Genomic DNA, 15962 nt, shown 5'->3' with positions numbered 1-15962 from the left:
CGAAATACAACTTAGCTAGATCTTGCAGGGCTCTTTGGCTTCATTCTCCACCCTTTCCTGAAGCGGGCAGGCGATACGGGCGCTCAACATACATTCCCTTTCACCCCGAGATGTTAAAACATTAAGATTTTTCAGACACTACGACAGCTACAAGCAGGCGGTGTGTGCTGCTGCCCATGAGCAAGCATGAGCCTACAAAAGCAACTCCAGCCCCTGCAAAACGGTGTATTTCTTTGCAACCAGTTCAAGGCAAGAAGGGAAAGCAAACAGTTATTTGAAGGTGGAAGCAGGTGAGTAGGGCTAAAGCTGCCATCTCAGCCTGGGCCCTGAAGGTCTGAGTGGTTTATTCAGGCGTTGCTCTTCGTTAATACTGGTTTAGCAGTGGAAACAGAAAATTCATTTCGCCTGGGGCACTGCCTGTTCTGTGCCTTCCCTCTTCATGATGCTGATCATTCCCTCTGTTGCCCACGTCATGAAAGAGCTTCCAAACCTCCTATTTCACAACTTAGTAATGCCTCTCCTCATCAGGCCTTGACTTTTTTGCCTGGGTTTTTTTTTTATTTTAATGGGTTTTTTCCCTGACTGGAAAACAGTAACACAGTTTCTCTTTGCCTTCCTCGCTGGACCCAGAGCCTGTACTCCAAAGCCTTTTTGAGAAATATGAATTTCCATGCTGAATTGCATGGACGGGACGGGCACAGAAGCCTTTTTGCAAGGTGTGCAGGAAGGTCTCCCTTCTAGATGTGTGCAGACCTCCAGCTGGTGTTCAAAGGAGGACCAAGAAATTTGAAGATTTCATACTAAAACTCACCTTTCCCAAGACAACTTCCCCGGGAACCACCAGCCACCCTCCTTATCAGTTCAAGAGCATCAGACGCTGCAGATACGAAAAGCCACTTACACTTTGGTGAGTGAGCAAAGTGGACCGTGTGTGCCAAGAGACAGCAGGAGAGGATCAAAGAGTTCCTGGACCAGCTTTTAGCGTCTCTTCACACAGGATGGATCCTGGAGCAGAAGAGGACACTGTCCCACTCCTAGGTCTACCACCTCAGTAATCAACACTTCTCTCTTCATGCTGACGAAGAGAAAATAAGACCAGTGAGACCGATGGGTGCTCGCTGGGGTTGTCAGGCCTTGCAATAGAGTTGGTAAAGGCCCATCACCCGCCTTTTTGGCTGCCTCTCCTGCAGGTAGGGCTGTGGTTCCCTACAGAGCGGTCCACAGAGACAAGCGTTATGGGTGGAAAAGGATAAAAGGAAAGCAAGAGAAGACACGCAGCACCGTGATGCTGCAGGCACTGGAGCGTCCCTAGGAAAGGCTCGGGTGTTACGTTCTGCTGTCACAGTTGATACTCAAATGAAGCTCACGGGGAGAGAACTCCTTAGCTCCGCTACGTGGAAAACACAGAGCGACTCCCATCCTCCTAACAGGGATCTCACTTGGTAGGTAAGTCTCAGATTTCCATTAAGAGTTAGCCAGCTCTACAGTAATTACGCATTTTAGTTGATTAGCAGCTTTTAATTATGATGCCCATACAAGCAGCGGGCTCTGCATTTTTCTCCAGCGCACTTCTGATAGCATAAGCCATTAGAAATCTCCTTCTACCAGTCACAAGAAGCTGATGCCTTTAGAAGCAGCACCTTACCCTCGAAGAATGGTGGCAGAAGACCTCTTACTGCTGAGTTTTCGGACATCCAGTATTGATTTGTATCTGGAGCCCCTCTGGTAACGTGTGAAGGATATTTTGGATCTGGCTATCGGCACTAACATCCTCAGAAGTCTGCAGCGCAGAGCAGCGCCGTTTTGCAAGACAGTAGATGAATTTGCCTTTGTACAACAGAGATTTGAATACATGCACGTCCTCAAATTCCCCCAAAATATAAGACTGTTACCCACAATAAAGCATGAGTTTTCTTAAAACTGATGGGTTTTAGTTTCTGAAGTAAGTTTCAGAAGATTTAAGCTCTTCTACCCTGCAACAAGCCATTCCTCCCTACTGACCTGAACAGACACCGCTTCCTTTTCTCAGTACTTTTGGAGTCACAACGTGCTCCTACCAAAGATAACTGCTATTCCAATATTTTTATTGGAAATGATGGATGCAGTAGCCAATAAAGTAAAAAAGGGCAATTTAGCAGTGGAGTGTTGCACCATTTGTCATATGAGGCCAGCGAATGATTTAAGCTGTCTTGAAAAATTAATTCTTAGTGAGCTTCTCTGAAAAGCACCAGTCTGAGCAGGGCTGTCTGCTTCTAGCTGCGAGTTCAGCAAGAACAGCATTGCTAATATGCCTCTTAAAAAGTGTATCGCTGGGCAAGTTTGTCGTGGAGAGGAACAGGCAGAAAGCGAGGAGTATGCAGAGATGGGAAGGCGAGCAGAAGGGAGGGAAGGGAGCAGCGTGCCGTTAGTGTTTTATCACACCAAGTTATTAACGGATATTCAAGTTCAATTCCATCAGTACGTGAGCTCCCGGAGTTGGCAGAAAGTTGATTAGGCAGCCTCAGAAGGCAAACTCTGCCCAGGCTCCAGGGGGCCTCAACTCCCACCCTGACCCCTGCCAGGCAGAGAAGGGAAAAAGTCTCATGACCCTGAGTAAGTGAACGAGGCACAGCGGAATTCTTCCTGACACCTGCCAGCACCTCTCCCCAACCTGCTGTGATGGATCTAATGCTTCCTCCCCCGTCCTTCTCCAGCCTGCAGGCAACCCACTGAAGTCACAAAGCACCTAACTCCATTAGTCAGCTTTAGCAACGAGCCCGCCCCAGAGCTCCAGCAACTCTACTCCAGAGAACGTCACCTTCAACCACCTGGAGGCTCATCCATCCGCAAGCGTTTGAAGCGCATAAAGAAATAACAGAAACTGGTTATTACAAAGCAATCAAGTCAATGAACTGAACCCGAAGACAATGTCGACCGACCAACTAGACCACGGCGCACCCGGAGCCCGCCCCGCATCCGCGCGGCACCGACACCGTCGAGACAAGAAAATGAAGTTGATCGAGATGGGGCGGCCTCCTTCCTCTCCCTCCTCCCCACCCCGGGCCCTGCGAGCCGGGTACGAGTTTCGGAGGGGCTCGGAGGGGAGCTCGCCCCGCCGTGCTGCCTCAGGCACCCGCTGCCTCTCCGCCGCGGCGCCGGGCCCTGCCCGAGAGCCGGCGCTCGGAGACCCCCGCGCAGCACCGGCCCTCCCGGGGCCGCCACTGCCCGACAGGGCTCCGGGGGCCCGGCCCGGCGGCTCACCCGCCGTGGAGCCTCGGGGAAGCACCCGAGGAAGCTGCGGGCGAGAGCGGAGCGGAGCGGAGCGGAGAGGAGCGGGGCCCACCCTCCCCGTCCCGCCCCAGCGCCGGCCGCGGCGCCCCGCTCCCGCCCCGGCGGGGCCCTTGGAGCCGGCGGCGCTTCCGGGGCGAGCGGCCGGCGCCTGCCCCGAACCGGCGGAGCCCCGCGGGTCCCCTTCCCCCCGGCCGGCGCCTCAGCTCGGGTCGGCGGCGCGGCGGGGAAGCGCCGGAGCGCGGCGAGGGCTCGGGGGCGGCGCGGGCAGCGGCGCGGGCGGCAGCGCAGGCAGCGGCGCGGGCAGCCGCGGCGGGGCCTCCCCGGCGGGCGGGAGGCGGGAGCGGAGCGCGGCCGCCGCCATGGAGGAGCTGGACGCGGAGCCACCGCTGATGGTGCGGGACGGGAGGGCAGAGCCGGGACGGGAGGACAGAGCCGGGCCGGGCGGGTGCGGGCAGGACAGGACAGGACCGGACCGGACCGGACCGGACCGGGCGGGGCCGGGCCGGGCCGGGCGGGTGCGGGGCCGCGGTCGCCGCTGACGGGCCGCCGTCCCCTCACAGGTGGTGCCGGGCGCGGACCCGTCCGCCAGGCAGCTGTGCTTCGCCTGGGGCCCCGCGGAGGTGCTGGTGTGCGAGACGCTCTTCGGTCGTAGAGGTGGGTCCCCGTCCCGGGGCGAGGGCGGGCCGGGCCGGGCGCTCCCGCCCGGGATGCTGACGGGGTGCGTTGCAGGTACCGGGGAGGGAGGGCCGAGCTCATCCCACGTCTTCGTGGTCCGCAAGGATCAGGACATCTACATCCAGACCCTGCGGAAACTCTTCAACGAGTCGCACGGGATCTTCATCGGGCTCCAGCGGAGCGAGGAGGAGCTGGTGGGGAAGTCGAGGAAAGCGCAGTGAGTGATGGAGTGATGGGGCGCGGGCAGCACCCGGCGTGGCTGCTCCTTCCCCGGGCAGGCAGATGCCATTGACTTACTAATGCCTCCAGTGAGGCACATGCCATAGACCAGCCTGCTTAGAGCTGCTGAAATCAGCAGCAGTACAGAAAGAATGACTGTTTTGGGGTAATTTTACAAAACAAGGCCCTGATCCTTCCAACAGCCGTGTTGACCAACGCCTTTGCCTGTCTGTAGCCAGCGTGTGTACAGCCACTGGATTCACCCAAGCACTGGGAGTGTCTGCTGCTGCAGAAGAACTTGCAAGGCCTTAGTGGACAATAGGTATGAGACTAAAACCCAAACAGCTCTCTCTAACCGAGGCCTTTTTGTGTTTGTCAGATTGGTTCAAGTGAGTAAAAACTACCGATCGGTGATAAGAGCCTGTATGGAGGACATGCACCAGGCAGCTAGTAAGTTTGTTTGTTCTCTCAGTGCAATAAAAGGAGATGTTATTTGGGATTATAAAAGTAGCATTTAGATCGTAAGTTGTTGTACCTACTGTGAAATAGCATGCGTAGATTTCAGTATTTATCAAGACTCCATTTCCATCTGGGAGATTTCCAAGTCGGTTTGTAAATCTGGTTAGAGGTTTGGTTTATTGGGGTTTTTTTCCACTGTGTTTTAACTGATTTTCTGGGGACTTGCAGGCTTTTTGTATCTCGGGTTGCAGTTTCATGGGAAACTGAATCCAAACTCCCCAAAAAAGTGTGAGACTTTACTCTTCCCTTCCATCTGTGCCTTGTAGCGATCTCCAGATTTGCACAGGATTTATAAAAAGAAGTTATAAAGTTTTGTATAAAAGTTAGCTTTGCCATGTGTGTGCTCCTTTAGGCCTGTGCACGGTGAGCGACCAGGTATTGTTGTCTCTATGAGCCTTGAAAGGGCTGTGAAAGGTAAATATGTTGCTCTTTTGACTTTCCTTATTCTTCCCCCAGTTTCAACGCGGGACCCTGCCCTGCACAGCCAGTACAGCACGCAGGTAATCCGCAGTCGTGTTGTGTAGCCACAGCTGAACGTGAACCACTGGCTAGTGCATTCATCAAGGCCAACACCGTGGCAGGACGGCGCTTTAGATTTAACTCTGGCTTAGTATATTGGATGCATTTCATGACCAAGAATAAATAGGAATAAATCATTTGCTCCTGTAGATCTAAAACAGTAAAAAGATGCCCAGCGCCTGGATTCACCACCACTTCTTAAACACACTTTCAGCGTTAAAGGTGTGATGTTTTCTTGTCGTCTCAAAGCCAGCTGTGGGCCGGCACTCGCCTGTCTGAAACTTCACCTCTCGAACACCTCAGCTGCACCTGAGCCTCGTAGCAAGCTCTAGATGTTCACCGTGAACTGTCGGACATGTTCACCGTGAACTGTCAGACACCACAAGAGTGGTGTGGGAAGAGCAGGGCGCTCAGAGCAGCTCTTGGCTGCGCTGGTGTTGCTTCATGGACCTTCCTGCCTTTGCTCTTTGCGTTGTTAAACCTTAGGAGCGCAAAAAGGCCAAAAAGAACACTTGCTGCATTTAGTGTTGCCCACTGATGACAGATGGCTGTTGCTTTCACACCAACAGCTTCACTATTTTCTGAGCTGAACGTGTGTAGAGTTGTTGTGGCCTGTTTCTGTCTTTTGTATCTCTGAAATGTCGGTGTGACGCTTCTCCTGTCGGTAGGAACGGAGCTGTCCTGATGGCTGTGGGCAGCAGATGCCTTTGTGTGATTAAAAAACCCCGTAACTGGCGTAATTTCCAAATGTGCGCTGCTTTTTTCAGGTTTCTATTCTCTCTGCGATGGAGCTGATCTGGAACCTGTGCGAGATTCTGTTCGTTGAAGCAGCTGCAGGTGAGCAGTGAACTATCCTGGTGTTAAGACTGAAGGGCTTTTTATTTGCATATTTATTTGTTTAAATGTGTCCATTGCATCATATTTTAATGTTTTAGCGATATGACAAGTGTCAACAAGCCTTTTAATAACTCTTCTGCCTCAATAAACTGCCTTCTTCATATTGAATTATGTTGAGCCATTAGATTTGCCTTCTGCTTTTCCCCCTCGTGTAGTTCACTACAATTTAAATTGTCTTTTTAACAGAAAGGTAGTGAAGAGGAGGGATATCAAAAGTTGATGCCAATTTATTTTACTTTGAAGCATAAACACATCTTTAAGCATCAAATGTGTTGATGCCAGCTAACATTTACGCATTCTCTGATGCGGCTCCTTTAGCTTAGGATGCCATTTTTGAAGTCAGTTTGTTTACACCGGCGTTTTAAAGTAGTAAATAATTTTTTAAGGAAATTGGATTATGCAAACAAATACGCCACTTGCACAGTCCCAAAATTCAGCAGAGAGATTCACAAACTGTAGGTTACTTAATCCCAAGAAAAGTTAATCACCTAGGGCCAGATTTCCTCCTCGTATTCAGTGAATAATAATGAGTTGAAGAAACATTCTCTGTGTGTTTTGGCATTGCGAGATCTATGATCGGAATCACTCCTCTCTCATTTCTTCAAGTGACAGGTTAGGTGTTTCTGCCGGACTCCATGGCTGTTCTCTCTAAAATTTGCCACACAGCAGTCTCAGCAGCCCGGTGCTCCCACGGCCTGGCCACTCAAGGAACTCCTTTCCTTTGTGGTTTGGCAAATAGAAATCAGTCAGTAAACCTCATGGAATGAGTGTCAAACCATTAAGATGAGGAGCGCGTAAAATAGCAGTTTGGGGACTAACAGAATGAAATCTCCTCTGCATAAAGCTGGTTCCCTTCTGCTTCGGCTCCTCGACTGGGTTCGCCTCCATGTCTGCGATGTGGACAACATGGTCCGTGAAGTTCTGAGCAGTGAAAACCCATCGAAACACGAGCTCTTCTGGAACGTGGTGAGCAGAGTCGCCTCTCGGGTTCTTAAACAAAGAGAATTCACGCCGAGGTGTTGTGCCTTCCTCCTCCCCACTCGACACTAGACTACATCTCAAGCTGACGCTAGGTCACTGCCGCTGTCTGCCTGTGTAGGGTTTGAGCTGAAGCTGTTCTAAAGCTCATCCTACTCCTCCTTCTCACCCTGATCCTTTCACTTTCATGCTCCATAAAGGCCTAGACTTACACTGTGCATTTGAATTAGCAGGTCCTACCGTTTCAACATTTTACCTCCACTTAACTTGCCTAAAGCACGAGTTAAAATTCCCTCCGATACTCTTCGGCGCGTTCCGTGGCCTCGCACAGCGCGGTGCTCACGGGCAGGGGGGGTTTGCAGGTGGATGTCTTTGTGCTGCAAGGCCGAATGGATGAAGCACGGCACTTGCTCTCCAAGGAAGCCAGCGCCAACCCCACGTCGGTGACCATGTACAAAATCTTGGATGACCTGATGAAGAAGATGCCTGTGCCCAGTGTATGTACAAAGTGGATTTTTTTTTTTTTCATGCAGTTCCATTGGGAAAAGAGATAAGAGGGATGACGGTCCAGACGATTTAATCTGGGCTGTGGCTCCTGTAACATCACAATTTGTTGACCATTAAAACATCTCAGTTCTTAATCCTTTACAGTAATATTTCTGTTCTTGCATTGCCCAAAAGCCCCAACCATACAGGCAAAAACCTGTTAGGTGACAAACCACCACAGTCAGATGGCTTTTGCAGCAGGATACGTTCTCCAGTTGTCTGAAATGATTCCTGCTGAGAACTTCTCTTGGTTGGAATGTTTTCTGGAGACTTTGCCAGCAGAGTTTCCCTCTGTTGCAGTGATCTCCTTGTGGAGGAAGAATTGCAGCTGCATCACGGTAATCTCCTACACGCTCTCATTTACCTTATTTAGATGGGTAGAGAAAGACACTTCAGATGCAACTACAGGGCAAGGAGCAACTTGAGAGCAGCCCTGTATTTAGTTTTTTAGCGTGAGTGACCGAGTTCAGCCCGAGCACCTGCTGCGATTTGACTTGGTGTTTTCTTTCTTTCATGTGTGTTACCTCTGTTCAGCTTGGCAACACTCAGACTCTGACTGAGATGGAGCTGAAGTGGCAGCACTGGCATGAAGAATGTCAGCGCTATCTACAGGATGGAACTTTTGCTTCCAATTCCCACATGGAATCCATCTGCAAGGTGTGTTTTTGCTGGGAAGGAAGGAAACTGGACGAGTATTGGATCCATCCTTGTGTAGTTCAGGAGCCCTGTGTAGCCATAAGTAACTTCAATGTTCTGGATGGTCTGTTCATTAAATCATGAGATTTCAGCCGGTCTTCCGTGCTGCGTTCTTTGTTTTGCAACAGTCTTGGCAAGCCTGGGCAGATGGTTTTCTCTTTGTGTCCAAGGCCATAAGGCTGATTAGGAAACTGGGCTCTGAGAAGGATCTTTGTCCTTTGTTATTTAATTTTGATTAAATTCTCAACTTTGCAAAAGTTACAACGCAGCTGTGTGCATTGCTGAGTTCACAGAATGACTCCCTGGGTTTTTCTCCCATTAGATCCTGCTGGGAGATGAGGATGCCATACTGGAGAAGAAGGAACTCATGACTACGTGGTACCACTTTCTCGTTACCCGACTCCTGTATTCCCATCCAACTGTGAAGCCAATGGAACTGCGGTTTTATGCACAGGCATGAAGTAGAATTAATTTTATGTTCTCCGCTGTTTCTGGCACACAAGGGTTACTGAACTGCAAGAGGAACTTTGGGAGGGTTGACATCTTACAGCAACTACAGACCTGTAAGATGTTTCCTGCAATTTGTAAGTGAACTGGGAGACTGACTCAGGGGACAGATAACTGTGGAAGACCCTGTCTCTTCAGTGTCTAATGTTACCAAGTTTCCTTACACTAAAATAAGGGAAAATCTTTGTTAATGTGTTCAGTCTCTATGACCTATTATTTCCCATAAAATGACCTAAATGAGGCTGCTACATCCAAACAAATGTCTTTTACCTTCTCACAACTTCTGCATTTATCATGTCCTGTAATCTCATTCCACAGTCTAGTATGGACCTGTTCCTGGGTGGAGAAAGCAGCCCCGAGCCTCTAGACACGATTTTGATGGCAGCCTTTGAATTCGAGATGCATCAAGTGATCAAGGAATGCAGGTTGAGTTTTAAGGGTTTTGGTTCTCTAGTTCTACAGTATGGCTTCTGTGTGCGTTCACTCCAGTAGTATTTGGGGTAGAGGATACGGCTACAGCCCACCTGATCATCCTTTCAAAGAATTTAGCAAAAATACGAGAAGCAGGCAGCAATTAAAAGGATTGCATTAGGTCTGGGACATCGCAGGCAGACACTGTACTGTAATACAGCTCCTGGGTTGGTAAGAAATGTCTGTGGAAAACGTGACGCGTTCCTTGGCAGCGGTAGGCTTAGGTTTTGTCTTTCTTTTGCTTGCTTCAAACACAGCATTGCCCTGAGCAACTGGTGGTTTGTGGCTCATCTGACCGACCTACTGGATCACTGTAAACTCCTGCAATCCCACAATCTCTAGTAAGTATTTATTTACGTTGATTATTCCAACACCCAGAGCGGGGATGACTGAAACACCATGTGGATTTTGGTTGAAAAGGTGCGTTTTGGGGCATATACAGAAGAGGGAGAATAAAGGTGCTGGCCTGTGCCTCTGAGGTCAGAGGCAGCCCGGGTGCTCTGAGAGGCAGAAGCAGTTGCTGACCCGATGAACGAGACATGCTATTCAGCACTGCCTCAGTACAGCCGTAGGGGGGTTTTTTAAATATAATTTTATCTGAAATATAATCAAGGGCTCAAATGTTTGTGATTATTGAGAATGGTAAGAAACTAAAGTACTTACATTCTGAATAAATTTAAGTTTGAGCAGTTGCGCTTTGCGGTCTGAATTCCCGTGAAGTTTCAGCTTCTTGAAGCACTTTCTCTCAGTTATATTCGCTAAGTGCTGTAAATATTTGGCAGGTCTCCCCACGGAGAAAGCTGACCTGCATGCTTAGGCCTGAGGGACGAAGCTTATTAAGACAGCCCATGAGAAAACATGCTGCATAAATTAAAAGCAATTGTGAAATAAAGTCAGCAGTTTTATCCAATGAGGTGCAAATAATAATGCCCATTATTTTCTCTCTTCCCCCCCCAGTTTTGGTTCAAATATGCGTGAATTCCTTCTGCTAGAGTACGCCTCAGGACTCTTCTCCCATCACAGGTAGCAACCTTTTTTTTTTTCACTCAGGGTCTAGACTAACATCGAGGCACCCGAAACAAGTAACTACGTGTTAATGAAGTAAAAAGGCAAAACTCACAGAAGCCCCTGTCAGGATTTCACAAGGTGTCCCTAAGGATCCCACGAGCCTGTTTCCTTGCCCGAGTGAAAGCCCCGAGCCATCTGTTAGAACCCATCGAGCACGTTGGCCAGGGTAGGGTTACTCCTGCCACCGTGGCCTTTTTGGTACAGAGCAGCTTGCGCCAAAGCTCCCGTGAGGTGCAGGTATTCCACAGCTTTCCAGTGGGCAGCGGGTATTCAGTAGAAAGTAAAAGCCTTTTTAGGTCTGAATACTGGGTTAATCAGAGCTGTTAATGCAGACCGAGAGCCTCCTCGTGCCTTTACTGTTGTGCTTATTGAAGCTCTAGATGATGGGAATGATTGATGGGGTTTTTTTCCCTCTCTCAGCCTGTGGCAGCTGGGGGTGGATTACTTTGACCACTGCCCAGAGTACGGCCGGGTGTATCTGGAGCTTCATATCGAGCGGATACCCCTTAACACGGAACAGAAGGCCCTCAAGGTGCTGAGGATCTGCGAGCAGAGACAGATGCACGAACAAGGTGACCGATGTTGAAATCTCATCGGTTTGTAGCGACACAAGTGAAACCCCTGAACCTAACTCTTTCCCTCTTCTCCTGTGTTTTCTCCGAAGTTCGTAGCATCTGTAAGATCATGGCCATGAAGGCGCTGCGGAACAATCGCTTGGGCTCTGCCCTGTCGTGGAGCATCAGAGCCAAGGATGCGGCTTTCGCTACGCTAATATCGGACCGGTGAGTCCGAGCCGGCAGCTCTCGGGCGACTGGAGCTGGAGTCGGGGGGTAGGAAGGGGAGCAGGAGCCGCCCTGCGATGGACCAGCAAAGGTCCTGCTGCAGGCGGGTGGGGAGTGTCTTTCCCTCGGACCAAGTACCTGCTTCTGGACTGGAAGATGACATCCCTGGGTACTCTCACCCGCAATACCCGAGCTGTTTCTTTTCTACGCTGTTTTACTTCATGAAACCTAGAGATGAAACAGATTGGCTTTATCTAACAGTCCAATCCTCTTTGACTTGCTTTGAGAAACATTTCTTTTGGCAATAGCTCTGTTCTATGCACTGCCCTGTGCCTTGCTCCGGCGTGGCTGTTCAGTGGGCCGTGCAGTGAAGAGGGAACTGATCTGGGTGGAGGATAATCCCCCACTGTGCTTTATTCAGGTTATTTTTAAACACTCTGGTTCACCGTGCAGTCTCCAAACAAGCCGGTAGGAGCCACTTAACCCACCGTTTCTCAAGCCACAATTAAAACTGATGTAACAAAGAGGAAAGTTTTATCATGTCCCTGGTTTTGCATAAGCTCGTCCCAGCATCTGACCCTGCAGGGCTGGGAAAGGGGTTACTGACTGAAGAGGGCACGAACACTTAGCTTAGGCCTAGACAACAGACACAGCAGCTCTCTCCGTGCTTTTTTTAATGTCTAGTGATCCATGTCACGTGTTTTTTTGCTAATTGGAAATAGGCAGCTACCAATCTCTTTGCATAGTTAGAGAGTAATTTTGAAATTACACTCTGGGTAGGTGGCCAGGCGCTATTCTGTCTTCAGCAGCGAAAAAAGGGAGTAGTAAGAGACTGCTGGTTTGGTTTTGGTTCTTTTCATTTGCTCTTTGGGGGAGTAGGAATCATGGCATTTCTTTCAACAGAAGGTGAAAGAGAACCATCGCAGGAAGCAGCTCTGAAAAAAGCAGCATAACAAAGGCTGTGATGAAACAGATGAAAAGCTTTTAGAATTGTTTTTTTTTTTCTGCTGCTTATCAACTTCTTTTTTACACAGCAGAAAAATACAGCTTTTGTTACGATCTGGGAGTGTTATTTATGCATCCACCAGCCTCAGCTTCCTGTGCTCCTTCCTTCACTTACTCCTTTTAAAGAGCAGACCACAAAATCTAGAGGAATAAATAAAGCCTCTGTTAAAGGCACAGTACACCAGTGCGTTGGCCACTCCCAGGAAACGTTTTGATGTCTTCTTAGGAGAGACAAAATGAATGTGGACGATGTTCTCCCCTCTGAGCTTTTATTGTGCTTTACTTTCTCCCTAGATTCCTTAAGGACTACTGTGAAAGGGGGTGCTTCTCTGACTTGGACCTCATCGATAATTTGGGACCATCCATGCTGCTCAGTGACCGGCTAACATTTCTTGGTAAGAAGGGTCTACAGTTTCCATTCTGGTCTGTTATTTAGAACACAGTTAACTCCAGACAATTATTTGGATTTGTCTTTTCCTCCACCTGGCTACATCCTGGTTTAGTGATGAGGGGAAGGCAAAGGACTGAAGGCCCTTTGGGAGGCAGCCTGCTTGCTCCCAGGAGACTGCATCTACAGCTGCACTCCCAGCGGGCACCTGTCCTGCACTGCTGCGAGCAGGACAGTCTGAAATTCTGACACTTGCAGGCTTCCCCTTTCTTGGCCTCTTTCCAGACTCTAGCGCTACCTCGAGACACTCTGAAAAACTAGCGAACACAATCTGCAGGGCCCTAGGGCCCTGCCTTAGAAGACTAACCGGCTGGTTTATATTGACAACGCGATCATTTTACTGACTTCACAGAGTTCTCCAAAATCCCAACAGCTTCGGTTGGTTCAGTGTGCCAGTTTCAGGCTCACTCCAACACAAGCTCTCTCCTCCCCTTGCACGTTGTGCCAAGCAGCAGGGAGGGCCTCCAGCACGTTCCCCTCACACACCACAGCTTCCTTCTCCGGGCTGTGGGAACCTGCCCCGGGGCTGCAGCTGCTCCGGGGCCTTTAATGGACCCAGACGGAAATGGAGCTAAACTGCACCTTTCTCTGGAGTTACACAAGCCCAGTGACCGGGGCCAAAATGGAACAAGAATTTGGAGTAGCTGTTGGCAACTGGGCTGACCCTCTGCTGGCTGACACCAGCATTGCAGCGATCCTGAATTGGAGCTTTTCCCATTTGGGCCAAGCTCGCAGAACTGGAACTGTATTTCCTTCATTTAACCCTTATCCTAAATCAAGCCGAGAAGCTGTGACTTACCAAACGGGTAATCCCTCATATCTCTGTATGCCCAGTGTCACCCAGGGACCCTTGCATCAGCCCCAAGGATTCGTACTTCCGTTGTGTCCCTGTGTTTATAGAGAAATTACCTCCCTTGCTGCTTTTTATAAAAAAAAATCCTGAAAGGCCTGAAAATATTTCTGCTTGTTTTTCCTTCATAGAGGTTTTAGAAACATCAGGTGTATTTTTGCAGGACAGCTTTCACAGGTCTCTGTCTTGAGCTCAAGCGTTAGTCAAAGGTGAATCTGGATGGGAATCATTACTTGCAGGTTTTTTGACAGTTTAGTGGATACAAACAAAGCTGCAAAATAAACCCCGCTTTCCTCCTCAGCCAGTTCTCCCGTGCTGGATATCGATCAAACTAATTCTTAGCAAAAGCAGAACTTCCCACATCAACAAAGATCTCGGTTTCCACTTAAACAATCAGGAAGACAGTGAAGCCTTTCTCCTCCCGATACTCTGTGATATCAAAACGAACATTCACCCCCCGCCTCTCCCCTCCGGTTCCCGGTTTTTGCAGACGCCACCAGGCTCTCTGCGCCTCTCGTGCTGTCGCTCACCCTGCACACACGCAGCGGCTGGCGAACAGGCTGGTTCAAACACTAAACCTCACCAAGAACACGAACGGGTTTTGGCTGCCTTTTCAGCCAGCCTCTCTTTTAACCTCTCTCCGTGCCCAAGATGCCCGTTCCCCCAGGCTCGGCTGCTTTGGAGCCTCATTTCGGGTGCGGGTAGTGCTACCACAGGCTTCACGGGAGCAAACAGAGCGCCTGGCATCCAGGCCTGACAGACACTGACGCCTTTTACCCTTCACCAACACCCCGTGTAGGCAAGTACCGAGAATTCCACCGGCTGTACGGGGAGAAGCGGTTCTCCGAAGCTGCCAAGTTGCTTCTGATGTTGATGACGGCTCACATCGCTCCGTGCTCCTTCTGGATGACCCTGCTGACAGACGCCCTGCCCCTGCTGGAGCAGAAAGAGGTGAGCACGCTGGGCAGAGCCCCCCGCACCCTTTCTTTTCTTCTTGACAAGGTACCTCAGAGCGGTGCCCCCCTTTCTGCCCCCGGGGTAGGACTTGCACGGCCAGGGCAGAAGAGCTGTCCTGGCAGTTCCAGCCCTGCACGGCTGCCCCCCGTGTCCGATCAGTGGGAGCACACGGGAGACCCCGGACAGGATAATCCTAACTTGGTTCCCTGCTTTTGGAAAACAGCAGTGGCATGCATAGAGCCTGATGATTTAAGTACCAGTTCCTCCTGGTTCTTGGCTTGAAGGTTTTTCTAGCGGGTTCCTTCTAAACCCAATTTTTGCTTTAAGATCCATCAAGAAAATGACAGTTTAGCAATTACAGACCCATGGCTGGACGAAGCACAGGCACCCGCTCTGCCCTCACAGCTGACCCTGTTTTGTGCAGGAGGTGGCACTAGAGACCTCCCAAAGTCACTTCCAGCCTGAATTACCCTCTGATCCCGTGATTTAATGGGTCAGAATGGCTCCGTGGGAGTCCGAAAGCATTCCCTTCCTCTCCACGGAGTTATCTTCTCGGACCGTGTGATGTCTGAAAACTTGATCATTTTCAGTAAATCCTTTCATTTCCACAGGTCATATTTTCAGCAGAGCAGACTTACGAGCTGATGCGATGCCTGGAAGACCTGACAGCGGGGAAGTCGGATAAGCAGAAATTCCAGGTAGCTCCTGTTTTGAGGACAACGAATCGGTGGGGCTGTGGGGAGGGTGGGGGAAAGCAAGCTCTGAATTTATATTCCCATGTCGGGGCAGAAAGGGGGAGAGCCTGAGTTACCGAGGCTGGGATGTGGTGGGGGTGTTAAAGGCCAACGGAGGCATCACCAGAGCTATCTCAGTATATGCAAAGCCAGGACAGGGGTACTGCCACTCCTCACTGTTCTGCTGATCTGGATTGGACTGGGATGCTTTTCCAAGATAAATAATTGCAAATCACCCGAGCGCTGAAAAGCTGAGATGCTGCCGTCGAACAGCTCGAGCCGTGACACGTTCCAGGCGCAGAGCAGGGAGCCGTTTGCTACACGTGCAGACCTCTGCAGCTGCCAGAGTAAAGGCCTGGCAATGCCGCCTGGTGTGGAGCTAAAAAGTAGGAACTGGAGCTTTTGCTCCTCTCAGGAGGTCCCTGTAACGGGTAAATCTACACGTGCTCTCCCTCTTAATGACCTGCAGCCTCGCTTTCCAAAACGCAGAAAAAGAACCTCTCGCCAGCTCACTGCTGCCTGTAGCAGCCTAACCCCAACTGCTCGCTTTTAGGACGATGACGTCGAGACGATGAAGGTGGAAATGCTGAGACTTGCCCTTGCACGAAATCTTGCACGAGTCATCGTCAAAGAAGGCACCTTGGAAGGCTCTTGAAGACGGCAGGATGTGATTTTACTCTTCCTCTGTGGCTCACTGTACATAAACCTGGCTGCTTTTCTACGAATAAATGTCTTGTTTTGCATATTGCTTGGTGATTTGTTCCGGTCTTCCATAAAAATAACTTTACAAAAATGTACATGTAACTTTTAAGAAGGAGCTG

General features: G+C 50.0%; 1 protein-coding gene across 2 annotated transcripts; it reads left to right on the top strand.

The window, feature by feature from the left end:
* Positions 1 to 3629: 3629 nt before the first annotated feature.
* Positions 3630 to 15884, top strand: NUP85 (nucleoporin 85). 2 transcript variants are annotated; one of them, XM_086473466.1, is made up of 19 exons: positions 3630 to 3662; positions 3831 to 3924; positions 4000 to 4162; positions 4544 to 4614; positions 5140 to 5183; positions 5970 to 6039; positions 6944 to 7065; positions 7440 to 7574; positions 8158 to 8280; positions 8642 to 8773; positions 9145 to 9251; positions 9555 to 9638; positions 10255 to 10320; positions 10786 to 10937; positions 11030 to 11147; positions 12447 to 12547; positions 14250 to 14401; positions 15019 to 15105; positions 15695 to 15884. In XM_086473466.1, exons 1-19 carry the CDS (start codon positions 3630 to 3632, stop codon positions 15794 to 15796), a joined length of 1956 nt encoding a protein of 651 aa, XP_086329592.1. In that variant the 3' UTR covers positions 15797 to 15884. The 2 variants fall into 2 exon arrangements, with proteins under 2 accessions (XP_086329592.1, XP_086329590.1); XM_086473464.1 differs by having other exon boundaries at positions 3831 to 4162.
* Positions 15885 to 15962: the final 78 nt, after the last annotated feature.

Source organism: Leptosomus discolor, chromosome 15 (genome assembly GCF_034619465.1).
Source record: "Leptosomus discolor isolate bLepDis1 chromosome 15, bLepDis1.hap2, whole genome shotgun sequence".
Taxonomy (NCBI): Eukaryota; Metazoa; Chordata; class Aves; order Leptosomiformes; family Leptosomidae; genus Leptosomus; species Leptosomus discolor.
This window is presented reverse-complemented; position numbering and strand designations above follow the sequence as displayed.